Source organism: Rhamphochromis longiceps, linkage group LG12, assembly GCF_057381845.1.
Source record: "Rhamphochromis longiceps isolate RC_006_pf linkage group LG12, R_longiceps_female_GT1.1, whole genome shotgun sequence".
In the NCBI taxonomy this organism is placed as follows: Eukaryota; Metazoa; Chordata; class Actinopteri; order Cichliformes; family Cichlidae; genus Rhamphochromis; species Rhamphochromis longiceps.
Window position 1 is genome coordinate 22,291,543 of NC_140568.1, and position 26,688 is coordinate 22,318,230.

A 26,688-nucleotide genomic window follows, 5' to 3' on the forward strand; every position below is an offset into this window, starting at 1 on the left:
ATTACTATGTAGTGTAGTTATCATGCCAAGGCTCTACCTGATGGAAAGTGGAAACAAAGGCATGTGATGAGAGCATGATTTGGTCCAAAAATAAGACTATAAAACATTTGTCTTCCAACCCTGATGTAGATGATACAGAGAAAAATACTTTTTTAAGGCTGCCAACAATGTGTGAGATTCTTTGCTAACACACACTCTAACCAACAATAGAACAAAGGATGGATGGTGTGAACAAAAGGAAAATATGGGTCACTTTATTTCCACTAGAGGGCGCACCAGCCTTTGATTTTTTTTTCTTTCTTACTTGTGGGGTTTAAAAAGAAAACAAACCTGGATATGTCTGAAGCCTGAGTAGTCGACCTTTCAACACCACTCCGTGTTACACTGTTTTTTGTTTTTTTTATGTTATATCCAAAGTCAGACATGTTATCACAGGTGAGCTAATGTGTTCTGATGAACCCCAATAAAAAGCCCTCACAGAGAATGGCACAGAGCTAAACTCACAGATTACCAGAAAAGACCAAAATTGAGAGATTTTTTTTAAACCTACACTACATTACATAACACCTTCCAGTGTAATAAAACTATATTTCACACGCTGCTGCCAACAAGGCAGATGTGACTAATAGAAACATTTCCTTGCTCACTTTACACATTAGAAACAAATGGTTATAGATACCTCTGAAACCATGAAGCGTAACCTTGTTAATTAGTTCTGACAAGATCTGTCTGATTCCTTTACTAAAAGAAAAGAAAAATAAACGACAACATATTGGCTTATAATGTTGCACTTGGCTGATGGCTTAGTTAATGTGGCATTCAGCTGCTTTGAGTTGCTGAGATGATGAAAGATTAGGGTGTAGTGCAAGAGCAATTGGGGGTGGGGATGAGGCCGCAAGGAAACAAATGGATAATCAGGTTTAGGTCACTGCTGTCCGTTTGAACTCTGGAGGAGCTTGAAGAGAGCGCAATCCATTCAGAGAGGCATGAAAAGAGCCCGTTTTTGTATTTTCCTCACTCAGTCGTCGGCGACAATGGACAGAGCACGCAACTCGGTGAGCTTGGCCTCTGTCTCCCTCTCCCTCTGCTCGTCAGTCAACCCTGCCTGGTCGATCTGGTCTGTTAACTCGCTGAAAATCTTGTACATTTCGGTGAAATAGACCACCTGGTGGGTAGAGAAGGAAAAATAAAAACGTAAGTCTGTGATGGCAGGGGAAAAGAATATCTGTCCTCTGATGAAAATGGGAACAGGTCGATCCACAGACCTCTCAGGAAACACCAGAATCCAAAATCTGAACACCAAATACAGTCTAATCGTGTTTCTACTTACAAGTCTGAAGCTGCTGTTCTCATACTACTTCAACCCTGCTAATGAGAAGTGACTTGAGAGGAGAATGGGGAGCCCACAGATATCAAACAACTCTGACAAAGCCCCAAAACCCAGCACTTCAGTGGGTAGTGACCCTGCTTTTCTCTCCCAATCTGAACAAGAGATAGAGAGTGTTCACTGAAAGCTTTCTTGACACTTCCCACCCCTGCTTCTTCCCCTTAGTTCATGAGTCAGGCTCCCTAGAGAGTTGCTTTGATGATTAATAGACTTTAATCACATTACAAGACTCCAGAAGAGTGGGCAGAGAATGAAAGTACTGGGAAATACAACCCCTAGAAACCCACACACACATCTCAATATTTATTCATGCAGCGATGCATACGATGCCATGCTCTTTAAGGGGGGGACGACACAGACTTCTCTAAAATTGCACGTGTTCCCTTGCAACAAAACCAACTGAGAGACCCGTGGGAAAAGTTTACTGTTTCACTAAAAGGGTCACAACAGAACGAGAATTTTGCCATAAGCAGACCAGACACTGCTTCTAAACCACCTTATACAAGCCTTTTTAAGTGCTCCGCCTGAAAGACCTTTGCATGTTTATACCAATATGTGCCACCTAAACCACATGAGTGGGCTATAAGTATTGGGTTACTGCTGCTTGTGGGGGTAAAGCGGATATGTTTTTTTTCCCAAAAGTGGCTTGTTGAAAGGGCCATCGGAAATGTCCATATGAACTGTGATGATAATGTACACCAGATCAGTGTCTAGGCGCCCTCTGTAGCAAAGACTACCATTACAATTAGTCAAGTCACCACGAGGAGTAAACGCCGGCTCACGCAGCTGACCACCTACCCCAAAAAAAAAGAAAAAAAAGAAGCAGCTTGGGGTAAAACAGAGCCATTTTAACATACCATACTCCCAGCTGCTTAATATGTACATGGAGAGGTCACACTTTGACAACAAAATGAATAATTTAAGTTGGATTCGATTCAGTAAACACAGCATCCACTGTAAGAGAAGCAACTAAAAAAAAAAAAGATGAATAAATGAAGACAATGCCTTCATCATCATCTGTAGAAACTGACAGGTCAGGTGGTGTCTCCCTCTGACAGTTGCTGGACAGGACTTGTTATAGTGAAACTGAAGCCTCACAACAAAGACTCCCTTTATTCTTTTTCTTTCTGCTGCTGGACGCTGAGCAGCAACAAGCGGCTGGGAGAAAAGGGTGTGGAGGACCAAATCAAGCACATGCAACAAGCACTGGGGACGAGGTCCGCTGACCACCCACACATGGCTGTGCAAATGTGAAAACGTTCATTCATGTGTGTGAATTATATGAATAAATATAAAGCTGCAAGAATGACATGGCTAGCGTGCCTAATGGGACCTCTTGCACCAGACAAAAACAGGTAAGATTTATTTAATGCTTCAAGATAAAAGATGTGGGGAAATATTATATGTCTGCTAATTTGCTAAGTTCAAAGTGCATCACAGAACTCCATAATTTTCATTAGGTCTGGGATAATCTAGTTTACTTATTAGGATTGTGCCAGTGGCTGTCCCAAGGAGGAAATGACATGGCCAGGCAGGTCTGGGGTTAGTGAGGGGGACATAGTGGCGCTAACTTGAGACACCCAGCTGCTTTAAGAGAAGCTTCAGGTTAGAGGAAGGCTTGCAGGGCTGCAGTGGAGCCAGACAGATGAGGCCTTCCTCAGCTAAACACAGCAGCGTGGGCCGTCGCTGAGGGTTAATCACATTAGAGCAACGTTGAGGGAGACAGACTGCCTAGGTTATACACACCCTTCATCAGATATTTTATGCACTGTTTAACCGACGCTCAGAGAGTGGAGCAGTGGGTGGGTGGGAGGGACGGTGGTTGTCTGCAGCTGTGAGAGGTTCGTTGGGTGTGCACTTAAAGGTGATGGAGGTCACCAACCTGTGCCCGGATGAGAGCCTCGAAGCTGGGCTGGAAGTAGTCGATGCGGCTTTGGTAGAACTTGGGCATCTCGTCCAGGAGCTGCTTGTTCTTGGCCTCGAAGTCATCTTTGACCGGTCGGAGTTCCTCTTTTGCCTGCGATGTCGGAGAGAGAGAGCAAAACAAAAGAACTGGTCACTGAGGGTTCAGTTCTGACTTTGAGTTACATTCTTTCATTTCACTGCGATGCAATACACACTACACATTAAGGATTCGTTCGCTAAAATAAGCTTAAGGAGCTACAGATTAATACCTACAAAGCGAAACAAGTTAGTCTGAAGTGAATTCACTTCTTGAGCCATCATTTGTCTTCTTCTCTTATTGTTCTGAAAGATATTTGCTTAATTCCCACGGAGAAGCAGTGCAAAAAAAAGGCTGTAATCACGACCAAAGTGAGGAGGAGTGGGTAATGTGGGCAGACTTGGCTGTGAGTGGACTCCAGCACCACTGATCTGTGTGTGAATGTATTAGTGGGTAGTCTACTGTAGGCATGGAGTTATGGAATGCACAATGAATAAGTGTGAGAGGGTGAGAATTTTTATTAAGGGGAAGGGGGAGTTGCTATATTCAAACTGAAACATATTGTCTTTCAGCTGCATTATGATATGCTCTCTTCACTTTAGTTTTATTTACACATGCCAGCTGTAACTGAAATGGCGTGCAAGTGTTTTGTCAGGATCATTTCTTTAAGTGCACAGGGACTCAGAGGGCATGGATGTAGGGGCCTCTTCAAGGCTTTGTTCCCCTGACAGTGCTTTTCTCAATGTGTGTGGGTGGCTCACCATGTGAGGATGTGTTAGAAGCAATAGCATAGGCAACACTGCAGCACTATCTGTGAATGTGTGCTTCTGTAGTGGCCTCGTGGTGTGTGCGTGTGTGTGTATATGTGTATGTGTGTGTCTACAATTCTCAATTACGTGCCTGTAGATGTGCAGCAGTGCCTTTTTGAAAAGGCACTACTTGAGAGCCTGGTAGCTTGCGTGGGTGAAGGAGCGCACATGTACAGTATGCATGTGCTCAACTATTTTTGTTCATATCCAGTCAGCATTTGTGTCTTTTTCCACCTATTGTGCTCTATTCACAATACGGACAGCATGTAAGAGCAAGTGAACTCTGCTCCTGTGCAGTTGGAGGGAGAGCTCGAGTGGATCGACACGTGCGCCGACGCAAGCTTTAAAACTGACGCTACCTGATGCAGTTTGACCATCACGGGCCCCGTTTTTTCTTTCTCTTCGTATTTCTCCACTTTGGCTTGCAACCGCTTGTAGTCCTGCAGCGTCTGTTCCCTACGTTTCACTGCCATGTTAAGGCTGGGGAAGACACTACTGTACCTGAAAAACACCAGCACACAGAAAACCAGGTTACTGAACACAACATGCATGCATGTGAATCCATGCAACGAAAGAAAAAAAGATCCCAGACATACATATCAAACTTTCCTCTTTTTTCCCTGAGAGAAAGTGAAGTTACTAAAAATACTGAAACAACTTTCCCGTCTCCATGTAATTTGTAGACATGCACTGTGCATTGCATCGTATCTTAATAAAAGTCATTATGATTTAATAAAATCCCGCTCCTCAACATCTTATTGTAGCGGTACTCTCAAACCCCAGAGGACAGCTCTGCATTAAGCTTCCTCTAATCTATTATCTAATTACTGTAGTTCAGAATGGCATGAAACAATTCATTTTGTGACAATTATCATATTCCAAATGAAAATATATTCTTGCAACAAGAATCCAAGTCTTCAGCACTAAAAATAGGAAAACATTCATCTGTAACTTAGCAACAGGAATCGGAGCTTCATCCTGGGACTTGTTGCACTGCTTTTGTGTCTGTTTTTAATAGGGAACGGGAAAACTGTATACAGAACATGTCTAACCTAATAATAAAACTATAGAAATTTTCAAGTTAACATGTCTGAAAGTTAGACTGTAACATTAACATTATTTCTTTAAACTCAGGTTAGATCTGGCTAATGATTTATAACAAATGGTATAGCTTTAACCAAAATATTGAACGCCTGAATAAGAAAAGGAACATTTTTCAACTTTCTAAAATGTAAACACAAAGCACTGACTTTGTTTTTCAAAAACAGGCCACAAGATTAGTCACGCAGGTGCATACCAGATGTGAGTCAGCAATAAAAACAATCGTAATAAAGAATTAGATATAGCCTTTTCTGAATGACTCATTTAAAGCAATTTATCAAGTGTGTAGGCACACTACTACAATACTTTATTGTGTGCGCCTCGCCCCATAGTGTTATTAGCCACAAAATGTGTGGGCTTCATGATTTACGTTCCTCTCCATGCCAACCCTTGCCCTGTTCTGTGTGGCGGATGAGAGAACCCGAGAGTTTGTTATGAAATCCTGGATTACAACTGCGTTTGCCCGACGTGCACCTTACTACAGGCCAGATGGGGGAGTGGTGCGAACTCCATGTCAGACAAGCAGAGATTGTTTCCGACAGGAAGTTAAGCAAGGAGTGGTCTTGTAGTGTTTCAGTGACATCAACGAGCTCAGCCCAACCCAGCAGCCCACACTCCACCGCTATTTATAAAATACCACTCTGGCCCAGTTTACGGCAGGGGTGGATGCCGATCCTCAAATCTACTATCTGCTCCAGTGTACGCATATTTGAAGTGCCAAGGGATTATGCAACTGCCCTCCAGGCATGACTGCTTTCCAATGCAGTCCTACGGGCTGATGACAACACAGCAGCAAACCAGCTTTCAGACAACACAAAGGCTGGATTCTAGTTCACCTGACAGCATGGTGCAATTTCCTCATGACACACCACGGTGGCCTGCTGTTTGCGCGCTAAAAGGGGACAACGCTGTCTGCAACTACTATGTTTGAGCACAGGGAGACTTCAGGGCCAATGCTATCCTTGTGCTGGAGGAGGAGAAAAAGAGCTAGACACAAAGCCAACTACTTGTTAACCCATTAGTGTCACTTCCACACTGAACGCTGAAGTTTCAGTGTTACATTCGGTTACTGTGACTCAACGGTACACTACCCTCCCCCACATGAGAACCTGAATGTGCTTATGCATACACTGTAATAACAGTTTTTGGTTTTTTTAAAGAAAAGAAATGTCCAGGCCCTGGATGTTTCCCTCGATATCCTGGCCTTGGTTGGATAACTACCGGTCAGCCTGCGAGGTCTGTACCTGCGGTGAGCCTAGTCTGGGTGATTTCTTAAGATGGTTGAGGGCTGCAAAGGGGCCAAGGATACACCACTGTCCACGTGACAGGTCAGGGTGTGGTTAAAAAAAAAAAAAGGGCTGGATGGAAATAGCATCTGGAGCAGAGAGTGTGTTTATGAGCCGAGGCCAATCCACATACAGGCCAGCCTGACCCAGCAGCCAAGCCCAAGTCTGGTCTAGACACCCTCAGTCTAGCAGGCTGGCTGTCACTTTTGACTATGACCATCACATAACTCACTACTGAAAAAAAAATCAGTTTAAAACACACCACTAAAAATATGGGAACGGGACCTGTTTATGTGTAAATTACCACCTTTGTTCGTCGTGGTCTCAGAAGAAAAATTAGGGTCACATCACGTGGCACCTTCATTTAAAATATGCTTGGTGTGAAAGTGAAATAACTACCACCTGTTGTATAAATGGTTTAAAAGCAGTAGACCATGAGAATGTCTGTGACGTAAATGCTAGCAACATCTCCTTAGTCTCCAACAAAAAAAAACAAAAAGCGTGCAAAGAAAGAGTGTGATCTGCTGTGACTTGCCTAGTGCTTTAAAGCCCACATAACTCACGTAGCCTCAGTGCGCGAAACACCAGATAAGATGGTAAAAAAACAAACATCCTTTTTACAAAAAAACAATCCCCCCCTCAAAAAATAAAAATAAAAAGCCTGCATCAGCCCCAGAGCTAAGGTCAACAACTCCCATTGGCTCCAAACCCCACAACCTGCTCTGAGGGCAGCGTGTTCCTCTGATTGAGAGGGATGAAGGTGGTTTGTCCAGTCCTGGCTCAACCCAGGGCAGAGGTCTCAAAACAGGCTTGACTTCTATTTCACCCAAAAGAGCAACGGAGCAAAAAGGGCTAGGTTACAAGGCCCAGATAACACACATGCCTCAATGCCCACGCACTCCCCTCCCCTCGCATAAACATAGTGATGTCATTCAGTGACCCCGCAGAGTGGATGAAACGCACGTCTGGGCCTGAGAGAGAGGAGACACTGAACGCAGGATGGGGGCAGAGTAGAGGGGGGCTGCTTTTTCGTTTGTTTATTGTGCGTTTTACCACACTAAGCATTAAGAATGGATGCCAAAATTTGAAATAGCAATCACATGGACACAATCATGTAGCTGACACACACACACACACACACACACAATCCATTGAAAGTCTTCCATTAACATAACGTTCTCCTTTTCAACTCTTCTCTAATTGTCTTTACAATGACACAAGTTCACCAGAAGAGTATTTTGAGACAAGAAAAACAGTTACAAATATTCATTAGTGAGAGGACTAATGGAATCTTAATGGAAGCTTTAAAGTATAGCAGCTTGTGCGTCTTGGTTTTCTATAGACAACACTTTGATAAACTAATAAGTAATAGCGTTGCGTTTTTAAGAAGGAAAAAGTAAACAGAAAGGTCAGTTTAGTTTGGCATTAAAATTTGTTTATGAACTCACTTCCTCTGTTCTGTTTTAGACTCATGTAAATGCCTAACTTTATGATCTTAAATACCATCTTTGTGAGACAGCGCCCCCTCTAAAATCGGAGCTGGTGTTTGTGTACGTCGGTATGTTTGTGTGAGAGCGTGCAGTGTCCTGAGACATTTCTCCTCCTGAACCAATCCGCAGCTCTGGGCCCAGGAAGCTGGGCCCTTTGCCATATTCTGAGCCTGCCCACACGTCCGCCTGCCGCCCACCAGGAAGAGGAAATTAGAACCATTCCATCCTGTCATTGCTCCGCCACCAGAGCGCACGAGGAAGAGAGGGGTTGACACACGCGCGCTCGCTCACACACACACACACACACACACACACACACACACACACACACACACACACACACACACACACACACACACACACACACACACGCTGACCTGACCTATCCATATTTTGATGGAGTATTCTCTTCACATTAGTTACTTTACAAAACGAGTGTCTCACGAGGGGAGAAAGTTGAACACAAATTTATAGAAATCTATACAAGCAGTATGCACATGCTCTCTTTCACAGTATTTAATCTCCTGGGAGGAGCCAGGAGGAGGAAGAAAACCTTAACAAGCGCTCCGGAAGACGGGTGGGATTGTCCAGCCACTCCCTTCAGTACCTCTGCTTTGCACGTGTGTGTGCGTGTGTGTGCAAAGTGAGGCTTAAGGAATGGAATAGCATTCACTGCCTCCTCAAATGGGGCGAGTATTAGGAACGAAGACCAAATAAACTTTCTTCCAGACACTACCAGCACAGCAGCCCTGTTAACTCCCAGTTCATTTTTATAATGCGTATTACTACACTGGAGGCCTTGCTAAGGTCCTGCACTGCAGCTATTCTTTCCACTCAGTTAGTGAGATATGCAGAGCAAGGTTAAATAGTAAAAACGACACGGGGCACTGGGCTTTTATCGCTCCACATATGGAATTTAAGACACAACTGAGCTAAATCGCTTTTACCATACTTCACACGAAAAGTTCACGATCTGGCTCTCCTAAAAATGCAAATATTGCAGACTAAAACTATTTGACCGCGGCCTGTTGCAGATTCAGATTTAAAGCTGGACATTTAACACAGAAGCAGCACAAGAAACTGACACTTACTTTTTCAGAGGGTCGACAACAGTCTTCTGGATCTGGTTCACCTGTAAAAGTAAATAAAATAAAAAGCTGTTAACACAAGCACTGCTCACCTTTCTAACAAATGAAGAGACATTACAAATTGTTATTCACTGTCAAATTGAGTTACATCAGAAGTGAAGTCGGAACCAAATAGCTTCTACATCTCTTGCTCATTAGCTTCAATGTAACGTCGCAGCACAAACACCAACAATTGTGTATATTTCAAACAGAGCACATATGAAAAAAGGGGAAGGGGAAGGGGGGGGGGGGGCTTGCAAAGAAACTTTCATGACGTTGACTCTTTTATTGTACACAAGCCCCGAGGAGAAACCCCTGAATATTCATTGAGCTTGCAATACAAAAGGATGGAACTGTCAGGGGACGGACATGAAAGCAAAGCCCAAATGATTTCCTGTGGAGGGTGGGCTGCCATACAAGATGAAAGTTCTTTACAAACAAACATTTTAACAATAACAGTTTATATTTTCCTGCATTCTCCTTCTGTTTGGCAGAACCGACAGGGGAAGGAAGGAGGGGGAGGGGGGGGGGGGGGGGTGTTAAATGGAAGTAAACGAACATCTCATCTCGAGGCCTCCAGCCTCAGAACCAAGTCTCGTCGAGAGAAGTTGGAGCACAATTAATAAAGTTTCTAGAGTCATTTACATTGCAGATTCAAAATGACTGCTGCTACTAGATCTGCAAGCGTAACACGGCTAAGTTAACCAGGCAATCGAGTCAAGTGGAGAGAACACGCTTGGAACAGAGAAGGAGAATTTAAAGCAGGGAGATGTGAAGTGACAGCTGCATGAGAACAGTGAGCAGCTCCACTAATCATATGCTCACTTGCTATTGGAAGGACAGTCAATCACACAACAACAAGGAAGCAAGATCGCAGCTGTGCTTTGTAAAAATGCCCTGACCATCTACGAGAACATACAGCAACACTCGCTGCTTCACACAGGCAGATTTCCAAGTACAAAATGGTTGATTGTGGTTTGAGGGAAAACACAGAACCAATAACAAATAAGTACATGGGAATTCACATTGTCTTTGTTTTACATATTCACACCATCTCCCCCTCCCCAGCTCGAGCGGTGCCGCTGCTTCTAAGGTGAGAGCATGCAGCGAGGAGGGAGAAGAACAGCGGCAGATTTGCTTAAGCATGCTGGTGCCCTCTACCCTCTGCCCCTTCCCACAGAGAGGGGGGGCAGAGCTATTCCTTGGAGGCCCCGCAGAGCCTGAGGCCGGCGCTCTAGCAGCAGTCTCCATCAGTGAGTCACGGAGCAGAGGCCATCCCGGCACACAGGCCTCCCAAAAATACACACAGATCGCAGAGGAAATCAATATCCCTCCAAACGGAGCATCCTCTACTGTGCTGCCGCCATCTACACTGGGGCTCAGCTTCGGCAGCAGTGTGCCGGCGGGGCTGTGCGCCCTCCTCAGCCCCAGAAATAAACACACAGACCTGGGCCACTGCTGCCTTCATTATCGCTGCACGTTTTATCTGCTGGCTCTCTCACTTGTGGGCCCTGCGGCAGAACATCTCGTCTCAACACGGAGAAGAGCAAAGGGTGGATGCTTTTGTGTCTGTTTTGCTGGAGCAATAAGGTTTTGCTGCTGTTGCCGTCAGAATCAACAGCCAGCTTAAAGGAAGAAGTTAAGAGTGGTGTTCTAGTGCTGTGCTGGATTTTTAAACACCTAGCAAAACCTAGAGGTGATGCACACAACAGACTGACCAGAAAGTACTCACAATCACTATTTTGCCTCTAGCTCACTTGTAGCCACTCTACAAAGGAAGCCACACAGCTCAGCCCAAAGCTGGAAGTGAACATTGTGTTAAGGCAAAGATTTTATTTAGAAGGACTGAGAGCAGTGGAGAGACTATCAGGTGTGACCTAGCTGTCAAAAGCCACTCTGAATAAAAGTGTGTTTGAAAAAAACAACCAAACAAGCACAAAGAAAAATCTATCCAGCTGGTGACTGTTGTCCTTTACAAGCGAAAAAATGTCTGGATCTAAGTGAGTGGATCAATCTTTTTCAAACAAGTGACAGTCACAGAGACAAATAGGAAGGCTACACAGACAGTGAACAATACTATACATTATAAAGGCATTAACTACAAGTGACTTCTTTAAAAAAAAAAACAGATTAAAAGGAAGAATGGCTGTTTCTTATTCATTCACACTCAAGTGTGTGTCGTAGGGTTTTTTCCCCTTCAGAATGAAAAAATAAACTGAGTGAAAATGGGAAAAAAAATTTCAAATTTGATATTGAAAAAAAATCTAAAGAATGCAAAAGTACTTCACCCTGACAGCAGGAGTGCTCTCCTGAACACTCAACCAAGCCAAGTCCTGGAACATATGCACCCTGGGTCACAAACCCACACGCTCAGTCCAACCTACATTTTACTTTGTCTAGTCACTCAAAATGGCTCCTGTAAAATTTGATGAGCCGTGAGCAAAGCAAGTCTGAAAGACTTAAAAGCTGAAGAATCAAGGAAAGGAAAGGAAAATAAATGACAGCTGCAGAATATCTGCTTGGATGCTGTCTTGTGCTTTTAGTATGTTTTATTCTCAAAACAATAATACTGAGTTTGCCTGAGTAGCACGGAAGTATATCCTAACAAGTAAAGCCAGGAGACAAGACCAGCGACACTTAATCTCATATACAAACACTGAACATTAGGATGACATTTATTTACCAGCTCAAGACAGTATGCTCATTTAAAGTGAGGACTTTTGTCAGTCGTCACTTTAATTTCTGGAACATGGACATTGCTTCACTTATATACACTGAGGAAGGTTACAGCTTGATTATCTATGGAAACCGAGTCCAGCCCCTGAGGTTTCCCAGAAAATATGAAATCAACTCTTCAATGCTCAATATGTATATTTCCAGGTGACAGATGGCCTGTTATGCCTGAAATACTTATACTACAGCTTTACCATGGAATAACAACATTACCCACCGTTTGCAAAGGAATTCATTTTCTCCCCCTTGTTGGATCATTGTTGTGGGAAAGGTTATGAAATCATTTTGGTTCACAGCAAAATATGAAAAGAAAGGGGAATATTTTTAAGGCAGCAAATGTGAAAAGCCTAGAACACCTACTAGCGGGGCAATGAGTCAAGAAAACACAGATGGAAAAAAGTCAATCGGTATATGCCTTAGTGTGATCTCCTATGTTCTCTCCTGTATTTTTTTCCTCTTTTCAAACCCTCCACAGCGTAGTGCCTTGAGGATCCACACATGCAGTGCCACTATGATTCACATTATAACTACCTGTGGCGATGATTCTAATCAAAAAGTGAAGGGCGCCCAGCAAATAATATGAAGAGCCCTGACAGCCAGAGAGATCTTCACAGAGTACAGCTGTGGAAGAGCGAGCAAGAATACGCTGTACCGCTTACAGTTCTGGAAAGACAGACATGCCGGTCTGTCTGCTGCTGGCCCTTAGGACAAAACATACAAGAATAATAAGAAAAAAGAAATGGTTTCCCAAATGCAAGCGCTGCAAATATCTAAGCAGAAAGAAAAATATGTAAAATATGATATGAAATGTACATGAAGGACGGGACAAGTGTTGGGAGGATTTCAGGTTGGGTTTGCCAGAAGTACGGCTCTGAGAGGTTTACAGTGTTCAAGCTGATCATAGGTACTCCACCCCGAGGGAGGAATAAAGTTCCTGTAATCCATCAAGAACATATTGGGTGACCTACCAATGCAAAAAAAAAAATGTTTTTACCTGAAGCCAAATGTATTAGGAAGTAATGCAAGAAATACAACAGACCTCAGCACATAAGCTGTGAGTTACTCTTGTGAATTTTGTGGCAAGGCATGTTTTCCTCTTCAGAGAAGGCCCATCCATTGTATGAGTTATTTTAGACACCAGTGAGTCACAAATGCATCAATTTTCACAGCTGATAACCAGTAGCTTGAGCTTATAGAGGATCATACCACAGATGCTTTTCAAAAACAGCAGAAGGAAAGACATACGGATAGTTTTTAGTCCACAGGCAGCACAATATTGACAAATATGAAAACATGCATTTTCAAAAAAACAAAAACAAAAAAACAAACCCTTGTTTAGTGTCCTACTTTGCTTGTTAGAAACGGAATTTTTTCAAACGATTTGAAGAAAATCACTGTGTCAAAAAGCCAAAACAGAAAAAGAGCAATATAATAAAGATGCCAAGTGTGGGAAAGAGTCTTACCTTTTCTTGGTTGAAGGCATCCATCCTTCTCATGGCTGTATCGAAAGCAGTCATAGAGTCCAGGAAGGCCTGATCCTGCTCACACAGCGGGTTACTCAAGAGGTCTGCGGAAATCTTCACTGCTGCCTTAGACATGGCTGTCAGCCATGCAAATATGCATGCAACACACAAAGCAGAAAATACTATTAAAACACAGTTAACTTCGTGAAAACAGAAATACCGATTTTGTAAATGGTTACTGAAGATGTCTGCATCTACACATTTTAATCTAATTCCATGTAAGACTCTTACATTGTTCTGAAATTGTGGACGCAATTTTTGTGGATTAAACTGAAGCTTTAAGCGTTTCATCACTTTATATGAAGTAGGGTATTCAAAAGTGAGCCTGTCGGGAAGTGCACAACTCGAATGGCACAGTGCTGCCCCCATTGTAAAAATCTGAGGGGGTGGTGGGGCTGCCTGCCGCGCTGAATATTCACCAGTGCAACGAGAATTTTTTGCCATTTTTCTACACTGACAGCATCAATTACCGTTAATCTGCACTCGTGCCACTTTGTTTAGACACAGAGCATGTATCAGTATATGGCTTCACTGTCAAAACAAATGAGCTGCACTGAGGAGACACAAGCTGACGACAGGAGCTGCACTGAATATGGGCTTTACAGAGATTTGGAACAGTCATTGGTCATTTCACACTCCCCTGGGACCAATTTTCAACCAATCAATTATCACGGTGTAGCGTTTCTGCATCTCTCTCAGTTTGCACAAGTAATACATTGCTTGATCTGACAAACATTTTAATTACAGGGTCGTGAAAATCAAAAGGTGAACTGAGGGCTCGTTATTAGCAGTGAGGGAGAAGGTGAAATTCATGTCCTTTACAATTTCCTGAGGCAAGAGAAGTTAACATATTTTATTTGCCTTCTGTTATTTAGCCTAATTTGGCATGTGTACAGGAGCATCCCTTAAAAAGACATTACTGGCCCTCACCAGATGACTGTCAGCACGTTCGCTAGAGTGCTGCATATAAACACATTTGGCTTGATACAGAGAGAAGTGTATTAAATGCAGTGCTGACATGCAGAGTAGGTCCAGTTCTTTGTTTGGTAGCAGTTAGTGGAGATGGGACCTGTGCAACAGATGGAATCCATTAACGATAATGAGGCCCTGACAGCTATGACACTTTGATGATGCAGACATTCATATTGCAGAGCACAAAGGAGAGGAAATGAAGAAGTCTCTCACTGCTCCATCCGTCCCCGCTCTTCCACCCCCACAAGTGACTACTTACCACAGGCCATATCTACTACCACTTCCCAAATACAAAAACACAAAACCAGCAAATCGGCAAATAAATCTTTAGTAAACAAGAGTTTTGTGGCAGACAAATACATGGATAAATGATGGCAGAGATGGTAAACCAGGATCCCCAACTGAATATAGATCACATGGTCAAAAAACAAAAAACACACCTGCTATGACAGCTACAAAAGCCTAAAAAAGGAAATGATTAAGGTAGAGACTCACACACAATTGTTTCATGTCATATCATTTGGAGATCGAACACAGCACAGGAAAAAAAAAAGAAAAACACAGGCACCCAAACATCTTTCTGGCCCTGAAAAACATGCCAAGTAACATCAAGTATGTTGGTGAACAAGTGCTGATCAATGGCTCACCAGGCGGCAACGCCAAGTAAGTGACAGAACATACCTAAATCTGCCTCTGTGCTTTTCTTCATGTCTTTGTGAAGCTTTTTCGTCTGATCCTCCAGCCTGTGGGACAAGCAGAAGACTGATTATCAGAGCGCTTCTTGTCTCGTAGTACAGTAAAGAATCAGTTATCCTAACTTGGATTAATTAATAACCTATACTGAAGTCAAGATTTACTTTATGAGCTGTAGGCATGCATTAATACATCAGTCAAACGTTGGTATCTGCTAATGTGAGCCTGGTTTTACTGATACCTTCAGGTTTATCAATTGATATATGCTGTTTAAATGCTAAAAAATTGAAATCAAGGCCTGAACTTTTAAAAATTTTCCACTGTTACAAAAGTAGGAATGCATACTTTCAAATCGATTCATCCCTGAATCCCTCTGAACCCGTTCAGTTGGACAAAAACATTGACAAGGATAAAGAAAACACAAACCTCGAAAAAAGACATAAAACAATATGGATTAAGAAGGAATTACACATTCGACTGATTCCACATAAAATCTGTTAGCTAATTAACAATAGTGTGAATCCTTCAGTCAACTACATTTCCGCTCAAAAGCATTAACGTCTTCAATCATTCCACTGCACATATTCCATTGATGTGTGTTAAAAATGGCAATTACCAGACTATGGAGGCTGAAAACACATGCCATTCATTATATCAATTAAGGCAAACAAGGGGTTTAGAATCTCCCCTGAGACTACCTTCATAACACTACTCCTATTTGATGAAAAATGTGGTGCAGTCAGGTTTTGCTTCCATCCTTGTTTTTCAAGAACAATATTAAATAGGAAGTCAGTAACGGTAATCCCATTTTTGTGCATGTCCACAAGATATAAAGACACTAGCAGAACAAGTAGAGCTCTTTCAGAGCTGCAAACCAAAACTGGAAGTCAAGCGGCTCCAATTAAACGTTTTAGATTTTTTTTTCGGTTTAGCAGCTGGGAAACAAAGAACGATTGAGGATACTCACAGGTACACTAACCAAATCTAAACTGTTAAACTGAAGGGTTTGAAAATGACTGCTGATTAAAAAGCAGCATTTACAGGACCGTAAAGAAAAGTTCAAGTCTCCCAAAATGCAACATACAGACAACTTTGGTTTTAGATTTTCATCTGCAAATGGATTTTCTTTTATTCTTTTGTTTGTTTATCCAAGAAAGGACAAATAGTAAAATTATTTTTTTATATATATATATATTTTTAAACAGAACATGTTCTCTTTAAGCTTTTGTTTCTTTTGACGTTAAAGGATTTTATACTAAATCACCACAGACCAGATGGAGGTTGTTCCTAAAATGTCATTTGCAGTAAATGATGTAATTTCATCCCATACTGTTCACACCACGGGAAAGAAAAAAACAGTCTGTCAGAACAATCTCCACAGTAACTTCTTGTGTCCCTCTCACCAATTAGATAGAACTAGGTCTCACAAGCTATATTAGGCTTTCTCTAAATTAATGAAAATGCACGCTTATGTTTCAAATATCCAGAAACAGGCATTTCAAATTGTAGTAAATTTATCATCAATGCTTCAGGCAAGATTTGGAGAGTATCTAGTAATCAAGAGAGATTCTTCCTGTGTTCGTCTCACTACATTAAGTCAATTTTTAGCACATATTTGGACGAGGAGAGTCAGTGTGACAAGTTCAGGTCATCACAGTTTTCCTCTGTTGTTGAGAACATTTTTGCATCAATTAAACTCTGACGTGACATAAAATCTTCATATGATAACATTTTGTTGTTAGAGCCGCAACTTGATAACTGATTCTGACATTGTCATAAACATTTTGAAATTGTAATATGTTGTCAATCTTAGCATTTCTGTCTGAGATTACATAAAGTAGAGATATTTGACAACTCAAACTAAATGTTTAGACTGCAATACTAGACTAAGCAATACCAAGCAAAAATATAATATCAGGAAAATTAAAAAAAAAAACATAATCCTGCCAGTCATGCATATTAGTTTGTAAGATAGTGGGTGAAAGTATCTTACTATGTAAACAAACCAGTGCGCTCTGAGCCCAGTACACTCAGAATATATTCTTGTGATGGTTATTTGTGCATGTGAAAGTCATGTTCCAGACACTACCACCTACTTAAAAATACTGCTGCATTTTCCCTTCTCTGTCAGAACTGATGGTGAGAGAGAGCCATCCTGGATGAGTGCCATGCCAGCGTGGAGTCTCTTCCCAAAAGGTGCTAATAGAGTAACCTACTGGAACAGCTGCTGCTCCTTGTACCTATGCCCCAAACCTTCTACCCATGCAGCCACAGCCGCCATGCCACACAGAGTGGTGAAAACGAAAGGCATTCAAGACTTTTAAAGAAAATTGCTGAATATATCACTTATACATTGCAACATGACCATTTTACTCTGATTTGCTTTCCAGCTCATTGCTTTTCACACAAGACTGAGGTTAGAAACTGCAATTCCATGTAAATCACTCTAAAACCAAGAATTGTACCAGACTAAATCAAATTTTAATACCTCTAGACATGACTAATTTAAGTTTGTCACTGAAATAGTTTAACTTTTTTCACATAGACTTGCACAGCCGTATATTAGGACATTTGGATTTCCTATACTGCTATTACAAAATATTGATCTTAAAAAGTGATCAAATAACATCGACAAAGAAAAAGTAAAACACTGTGATCCATATTGGTTAAGTTGTGGAATTTCACTTACTGTTCCACAATAGTGTTTAAATTTTGTCTGAACCCACAAGTCAATACCTACTTATACTTAACACATATGAAGTACAAATATGCTTCATATATAGCGGAAGGAATAAGATGATCTTGTGTTAAATGCTTTATCAGCTAGCACTTTAAAGCCACTTTTACACTACATGCAGATAACAAAGCAATGATATTTCAGGCTTAGAGGAAATTATCAGGTATGTTTCCAGCAGGATGTACACAGGATATGAGGGCAAGATATGACCATCATCAATTTGGAGGATGCAACAGGTTATAGAGGAAAAGTGTGCACATACAGAGAGACTATATACATCTGCATGTAACCTTTCAGATCTCATTTGGGTTTTGCCTGTTCTTCTCGTCAAGGCTAGTTCTATGAGATTGAAATCTGTTTTACACTGCTGGTACTACAGATAATAGAAAATAGAGCTCTCTATGTTATAGATCATAGAGATTATTCAAACACTAAAATTAAAATGATGTTGAAATTGGTCTATACTTCAATATGGGAGAGTGTTAAAGTACAGATTATTTTTGTACTAGAAGAATTTAAATGTCTTCAGTCAGATGGACAAACTGCAAACACAGGTATCAGTTACTACTAAGTATACTGCATTTAGACCACAGGAGCACCATGAAGTGTTGATATGGATCTCTAGGGTGGAGAACCTAAATGTCTCTACATGCCTGCTGCTCTGACTCATCTATAAGGTCTATTGGCACCACACCTTCCTGATAAAGGGCCCTCCCACTCAACAAAACCTGAGAGGAAAATGATGCTCCCACTCATTTTGCTGGGCCCTCAGGGAGTTTTTGTAACCTCAGCCTCCCAGTAAGACTGGGCCTGATGTACTGAGCTTACAAGTTTTGAATTTTAAATTATGTGATCCCTACTTGCCTTTGTTTCACAGAGAAACTGAAATAAAGACCATTAACAGAATTTCTATATCCATGATGACATTAAATTGTAAAAATTTGATATTTCAGCTGTGGCCAAGTTTGAAATGTCTTAATATTTCATGTCAAGAAAAAACAGTGTCCAAAACTACCAAAAGCTGGAAAAGAAAAAAGAAAAACTACATGTGCAAAAAGGAATACTTAAAATGTAAATATGCAGTCAAAATAACTGTTAGTTATTTCAGATTTCTTATTTACTTTATAATCCTGACTAGTAATTGTAAATTAAGTCATTTCATGAGAATAAAATAAATAATACAAAAACATTACAGATTTTTTTTTGTTGGCAGAAGGACTAATGACAGACATTAAGATATTGAATATATACAAAGCACCAAGCTAAAACAAACAATACATGAACATGAAAACACTTGGTAACACATGCATATTTTTGTAAAATATAAAATGTTTATTTTAATACCAATGTAACTCTGAATAACACAGAGAAACTTTAGTCACTGTCTACCTCATTAGTCTTATAAAGCATAATGGAAACTTACTTTTGGAGTTTGTCATATTCTCGCTCAAAGTCTCTTTCAACCTAAAATAAAGAATGCATTGCAGGTATATTAGCATTTTGGCATAGTACAAATAATGACTCCAAAAATTGTAACGGACAATAAATACATGTGCGAAATATAATTGTTTCCAGCAACAATGATTACTTCAGAAGGCATTTGTTTTCCCACTTGGACATACAGTGGGGCAAAAAAGTATTTAGTCAGCCACCGATTGTGCAAGTTCTCCCACCTAAAATGATGACAGAGGTCAGTAATTTGCACCAGAGGTACACTTCAACTGTGAGAGACAGAATGTGAAAAAAAAAATCCATGAATCCACATGGTAGGATTTGTAAAGAATTTATTCGTAAATCAGGGTGGAAAATAAGTATTTGGTCAATAACAAAAATACAACTCAATACTTTGTAACATAACCTTTGTTGGCAATAACAGAGATCAAACGTTTACTATAGGTCTTTACCAGGGTTGCACACACAGTAGCTGGTATTTTGGCCCATTCCTCCATGCAGATCTTCTCGAGAGCAGTGATGTTTTGGGGCTGTCGCCGAGCAACACGGACTTTCAACTCCCGCCACAGATTTTCTATGGGGTTGAGGTCTGGAGACTGGCTAGGCCACTCCAGGACTTTCAAATGCTTCTTACGGAGCCACTCCTTTGTTGCCCGGGCGGTGTGTTTTGGATCAGTGTCATGTTGGAAGACACAGCCTCGTTTCGTCTTCAAAGTTCTCACTGATGGAAGGAGGTTTTGGCTCAAAATCTCACGATACATGGCCCCATTCATTCTGTCCTTAACACGGATCAGTCGTCCTGTCCCCTTGGCAGAAAAACAGCCCCATAGCATGATGTTTCCACCCCCATGCTTCACAGTAGGTATGGTGTTCTTGGGATGCAACTCAGTATTCTTCTTCCTCCAAACACAACGAGTTGAGTTTATACCAAAAAGTTCTACTTTGGTTTCATCTGACCACATGACATTCTCCCAATCCTCTGCTGTATCATCCATGTGCTCTCTGGCAAACTTCAGACGGGCCTGGACATGCACTGGCTTCAGCAGCGGAACACGTCTGGCACTGCGGGATTTGATTCCCTGCCGTTGTAGTGTGTTACTGATGGCGACCTTTGTTACTTTGGTCCCAGCTCTCTGCAGGTCATTCACCAGGTCCCCCCGTGTGGTTCTGGGATCTTTGCTCACCGTTCTCATGATCATTTTGACCCCACAGGATGAGATCTTGCGTGGAGCCCCAGATCGAGGGAGATTATCAGTGGTCTTGTATGTCTTCCATTTTCTGATGATTGCTCCCACAGTTGATTTTTTCACACCAAGCTGCTTGCCTATTGTAGATTCACTCTTCCCAGTCTGGTGCAGGTCTACAATACTTTTCCTGGTGTCCTTCGAAAGCTCTTTGGTCTTGGCCATGGCGGAGTTTGGAGTCTGACTGTTTGAGGCTGTGGACAGGTGTCTTTTATACAGATGATGAGTTCAAACAGGTGCCATTCATACAGGTAACGAGTGGGGGACAGAAAAGCTTCTTACAGAAGACGTTACAGGTCTGTGAGAGCCAGAGATTTTCCTTGTTTGAGGTGACCAAATACTTATTTTCCACCCTAATTTACGAATAAATTCTTTACAAATCCTACCATGTGAATTCATGGATTTTTTTTTTTCACATTCTGTCTCTCACAGTTGAAGTGTACCTCTGGTGCAAATTACTGACCTCTGTCATCATTTTAAGTGGGGGAACTTGCACAATCGGTGGCTGACTAAATACTTTTTTGCCCCACTGTATTCACGGTCTTTACCTGTAGGATTATGCACCAGGATTGACGGACAGTGGTTTGAGCAGCTGAAATGCAGGTAAAATGACTAGGTTATGTTTAATAAATTATTTTATATTTAACTAAACCTCTTGCGTGGACTCCTTCCTTCCTTGTCCAGGATCTTTAGACCTACTGGTAAGATTAAAGTTTGGGCCCTTGTTAATCAACTTAGTTTGCAGTTTGCTAAATGGTCATCTAAATTGAATTGCTTTTTGAGTACAGCCGAAAGTTGTTATGGTATTTTAGACTGTGACTAACATCTTAGGAAGTTCTAGAAGTTCAGATCATTAGTATTGCAGTTCTAAATAACATTAGTTTGGATCGGGTACATCAATTTAGAGTTTTTGCGGTTGGAAGAGAGCAGCACTAGTATTTTGCTCAGCTGTTAAGTCCATGAATTTAGGGTTTCAGATATCCTTTTTGGCGAATATAGCCAAATGAGTCTCTCAGTTAAGTAGGTTTAAGTGGTTTATTTGTAGACTTAAACTTGAATAGTGTTGTAAAATATGTAACTTGGTAACATTTTGGTGTGCTGCTGTGGTTGATGCTCATACTTTAATTACAGCTTTGGTTGTTTGATGCTAGAAGTTTTTCAGAGGAGTGTTGTTTGGGAATTATATTAGTAGCAATTTCCAGTGATAAAAAACAGTTTGGCCATGCATTACTGTATGTGCTAACCAAGAACACTTATGTGTCACTACTCCTTAATTTGTACCTGGCGTACAATATTTAACTTGTTAGTTTTGTCTGGTAGCTTTGACTCTATTAACTATTTTGAATTGCTGTGAGCTTTGCAGTAGCTTGGTTATCTCTTTGTTGGCATCTTGGACATTTTGGTTAGTGTGGACGTTTCTGTTTGGAGTAACATTTTGGTGTGCTACTGTGGTTGACGCTCATACTTTAATTCCAGCTTTGGTTGTTTGTTTGGCTGGAATTTTTCAGAGCACTGTTGTGTGGGGGTGTGCATGTGTAACTGCAGGCTATGTGGTGTTGGGCACTTGTGTTGAGATCTGGTGTTCATTTAGTTTTTTTACTCATTCTTCTGAGATTAACTGATTTTCCCATTGAATTTATCTACAAGACTAGATTTGCTATTCTGAGGCAGATACTTATTGCACTCTTCTGTATACCAGTTATATTACTAGCAACTTTTGGTGATAAAAACCAGTTTGACCATGCATTACTGTACGTGCTAACCATGCACTCGTATTCACCACCACTCCTTAATGTGTTCCTTGGGTAGGAAAACTGGATCTGATAAAGTGATTGGTGTCAGGTTGTTCTGGTTGTGTGGTAGCCATTGTAATAAATAAATCAGGACCCTTCCACACTCACTCAAGGGAACGTAAACTATAGAATAATCTTAATAATCCATACAACAGTGACACCGCTTGTACTGAATGTATACAATGTTTTTCACTTTTTAAGGTCTTTTTTAAACATAGATATTGCGGTGTACTATAATGCATCATGTACCGCAGAATTATATCATGATACAATTGCCTTTGTAGGTATTGTGATAAAACTGAGCTGTTTGTTAATCTGTGACTCCCACAGTAAAACTTTGCTTTAATCTCAGAGTTAATCTGAGTTTGGACCTACTCACAGCTGTCACCATCTCTCCCACTCCATGGTTTTTGCCTAGGATGGCACAGGAAGCTGGAATCCCTGTCTCACAGTCTAAATGCCAGGCCACAAACCTATTATGGTGGAAGTGGTTTTCTCCAGCAAGAAGAACACCCTCTCACTGTCACTTCAAGGTAACCACCTCAGCCCCCTTGAAAGACTTAGACAAATTGACATCTAATAAATCTTTGTGGACGACAGTATTTAGACTACTATTCGTGTGGTCTGTGCCATTCGTGAAGCTCAACAACTACAGCTTTTAAACTGCTGTTTTACCTGAATGTCTGGATAGAGTAAAAGTTTGTTCTTGTGACTTACAGTTTTAGAGACAATCTGTTTTTTTGGTTGTCCAATCTTGAACGGGATCCTGAAATGAACACGAAAAAACATGCAATGAGTGCTGACAGATACAAGCAACAGGAAATGATTACCAAAAAGGTGAGATTAATGAATGCTTAAATTGTCAACAGTTGCATGATGACCAACTAAAGGACAGCTCAGGTCTACCGGTGTATTAGTGCCTCTTTTAGATCACTGACACAGACAATCTGAGGCTGTCAATCCCTGTTCCTCTCACACATGTTGTCAGTGACATGTACATTAACTTTGTGTCATCACTGATCACATCTGGCTGCCACTGCAAGCAGATGTCACTTAACAGAAGTGGTTGTCCCCTCATCTGTGTGATTTTACATGACCCCAACTGGCAATCAAATGCAGATGTTATAACATCAAAAAAATAGCAACCCTCCCCCCCCCCCCCCAAACCACCTTCATATACCAGGACTCAAAAAGACAAAGCCATGACAACAATCAACACCAAAACATGTTACGAGGCTCACTGTATCTGCAATAGTTTCACATAATTTTCAGGATGAAGTACAACTTTTCTTCACTCGGGAAGCAAAAGACACAGAGATTCTACTTTCAGTAAAAAGAAAAAAACTTGTTTCGTCTTAGTTAAAACACAATCTTTTATCCCCATTTCAAACCCTTGCCTATGCCTTAATAAGTTGCTGCAGCGCATCAGAGTGCCTTGGATATCCATGAGACAGAAAACACTGCCTTATCATTGTGATTTGCTCTATGTTGTACGTTGTCATTGATGTTGCACTAATGGTCTGAAATCTAAGCTACATGATGGACAGTTGCTACTGACAGCCAGGGTGAGGCAGCAGCTGTGTCAAAAGAAAGGTGTGTAGACTAATGAGATGGAAAAGTGAGGGTGTGATGTAGGACCTTATTGTGCAACCAGGGAAAGCTACAGATGTGTCAGGAAGATCCTTTTGACTACAGCTCAATCACAAAACTCAACATGGTCAAAAAAAACAAAAACAGTATGATTAAGCCTGGGGGGAAAATACATAAAAAAAACCAAGTTTCACTGGTGGCTTAGGAATTACATTGATTTTGACTTTCTGGTACTTGATATTATAACAAGGACTTTGACCTGGTGACAACCTTTTTTTGGTAAATAATAATAATAAAAAGAATAAAAACCAGTTACAAATCCCTGAAAACATTTTGCTGCTTTCGCTCGGGGATTAGTTTCACCCACTATGTCACTACTTGGGTGAGCCAACATGGAAAAAAACCCACAGAAATTACTCAGCTTCATCTGACTCACCTTTCTCCGATGAGGTGATAGGTACACTGTAATGTCAAACTACGTGCATTACATACCCACGTACCTGTCTTTGAAACTGTTTGGGATTGTTTACCCAAAGCACAACAGCTGGAGATTTAAACACGGAGAGTTTTAGATTGGTGTTCTCCCAAAGTTAAAACAAGAAGAAACAGCCTCCACACTGCCACACTACCTCTTGTAAGATCAGTTAAGATTTAAGACAAAACAACCATAAAAGAAGCACTTCAGCCCAGTCAGACAGTATAAGAAGAAATCAGCAGAAAGTTTATGACTTAAACCACACATTAAGCATTGACTACATATCCCATCTATTAATATAGCTGAACATACATTTTGTGATGATGGTTCTATTTGTTAACGCAATCTTTTGTTCTGCACATGCATTTACAACCGGTGATCTGCAACACTTTTACTTTGAAGTCTATGTGTAGAATTAAGCTACAGTTTAGGCACAACTTACAATTTAAAAAAAGTAAGTCACTACAGAAATGAAAGATACTAATCAGTTTTAACAATTAAGCCCAACTACTGGTATAAAATGAAGAGGAAAAAGTAATAGAAATAATAAGAAATTAATTAATTAAACAGAGAGAGTTGCCATTTTTAATTATGTTTATACGTTTTTTGTACGGTGCATGAAATGACTGACTGATCTTACAAGATCAATATAGTTGTCCTTAAACCAAAAGTTCAGGGAACTGATTGGAAACTTTTTGCCAAGATTGCCCAACATTTGGAAGCAGGTTTTGAGTTTGTTCTTATTTAATGGGTGTGTCAAGCTATAAATCATGACATCCACAGCAAAAAGACAACAGAAGGGTATTATGCAAGAGTGCTTTATAAAGGAAAAGAGGTACGTATATTTAAATGTTTGCTTTAAATGCTCTTGGGTTTTTCAGTTTCTCTGCAGTTTGGATCCAAATGTGCTTACATCAAGAGGATCTGTTAAACTGTCACTATATTAGTGTGAATTTTCCCTTTAATGTATCAAATGACACACTTGCTTTGGGGGGAAAAAAATGAAGGAAGCTTGTAACATTATAGATTCAGAATATGTGCACTTCAGCAAAGAGCCAAAAAAAAGTGGTCACTCTCTTCAGCTGCTCATGAGAACTGGCAAACACACCGGGTGAAGTGTGCTTTGGGGAGGGCAACTGCAAGTAGAGGGAGAGAATGAGAAAGAGGGAGGATGGTAGTCACTGTGAGAATCATTGCTACTGTTTCTTCACACAGCAATATTTCTGTAGGGGCTGTCACATTTAGAAACATTGGTAAGCCCAGTCCTGTGAACTCAGAACTAGAATCTGACATGGCAGAGGACTGGTCAGACGACTGCTAAAAACAAAGAGAAAATGTGCATTACACCAACTCAAATCCACAATTTTCTGAAACCAAATTTAAGCCAAGTGATGACACGCATGAGTAGACGCATAAATAAGGATTTTTCAAACAACTATGAAGACACATGATTAAGGTCACAAATAACAGTGCCAAAACTTCCCAAAAATACATATGAACTAAAATCTAAAAGGTCCATAGTTTCTATGAGTCTTCCAGACGTACATCTTCATCTTGTAACTGTGTACTCTCACAAAGCAGCAGTACTAAAAATATGCTTATCGGTCGGTAATAGCTACTGTTGCTGTCTTTCCTATTTAATCCAACGTTTTAATCGATCACCATTAGACTTAAGAGTAGATTACCATGTATGATTGGCTTTTCAGAACCCAACCTGTTGGCTAGGTTGAAACCCTACAATAACTCTCTCTCTCACTTAGCCAGAGACCCAGCATAGCAAGAAGTCGTTTTTAAAGAAGTATCAAAGCAATAAAAAATGAAAAATCCCACTACTGGTAAGAACATAAAATTAGATGCAGAGATTTGTCAGCTCGGTCTTTAGCCTCAGTCTGAAGTGACAGCTTTTATAACTATGCAAAACATATAGACATATAACTATGTAATAACATGGATTTAACCAAATAACTGGGGAGAACTGCAGTGGATCATGATTCTGCCCGTTCCTTGACCAAGACGCATTTAAACTGGCTCTTTACACATGCAGTCATTATCAAAAAGTTGGTCATCTCACATTTAATGAGCTATCTAATCTTTGCTGTAATAGAATACACGTCACTGCTATCAACAAAGCACGTAGGCAAGAACAAAGACATAACAGTCTTCTTGATTCTGGACACATAATGCACCAACTGGAGTAACCATTGGCTTTTCAATAAAACTGCAAATGTGTACACCATTAGGAAGATAGTGCATCATTTGACCTCAGATATTCCGTGGAGCACAGAAGGCTAGTTGAAGATGCTGGGAAGTGGAATTGTTCTGATGATGACCCTG

The 26,688-nt window shown here is 40.9% G+C and overlaps 1 protein-coding gene across 1 annotated transcript in view; it reads right to left on the bottom strand.

The window, feature by feature from the left end:
• Positions 1 to 737: 737 nt before the first annotated feature.
• Positions 738 to 26,688, bottom strand: part of bin3 (bridging integrator 3) — a 31,780-nt gene continuing 5,829 nt past the window's right edge. The window contains exons 2-9 of the mRNA XM_085425187.1: positions 23,007 to 23,055; positions 19,224 to 19,264; positions 15,052 to 15,113; positions 13,339 to 13,475; positions 9,107 to 9,147; positions 4,498 to 4,639; positions 3,270 to 3,404; positions 738 to 1,165 (exon numbers count right to left, since the gene is read on the bottom strand). Of these exons, the coding sequence (XP_085281313.1) occupies positions 1,019 to 1,165; positions 3,270 to 3,404; positions 4,498 to 4,639; positions 9,107 to 9,147; positions 13,339 to 13,475; positions 15,052 to 15,113; positions 19,224 to 19,264; positions 23,007 to 23,055 (754 nt within the window). The 3' untranslated portion in view covers positions 738 to 1,018. The remainder of the gene's footprint in view (positions 1,166 to 3,269; positions 3,405 to 4,497; positions 4,640 to 9,106; positions 9,148 to 13,338; positions 13,476 to 15,051; positions 15,114 to 19,223; positions 19,265 to 23,006; positions 23,056 to 26,688) is intronic.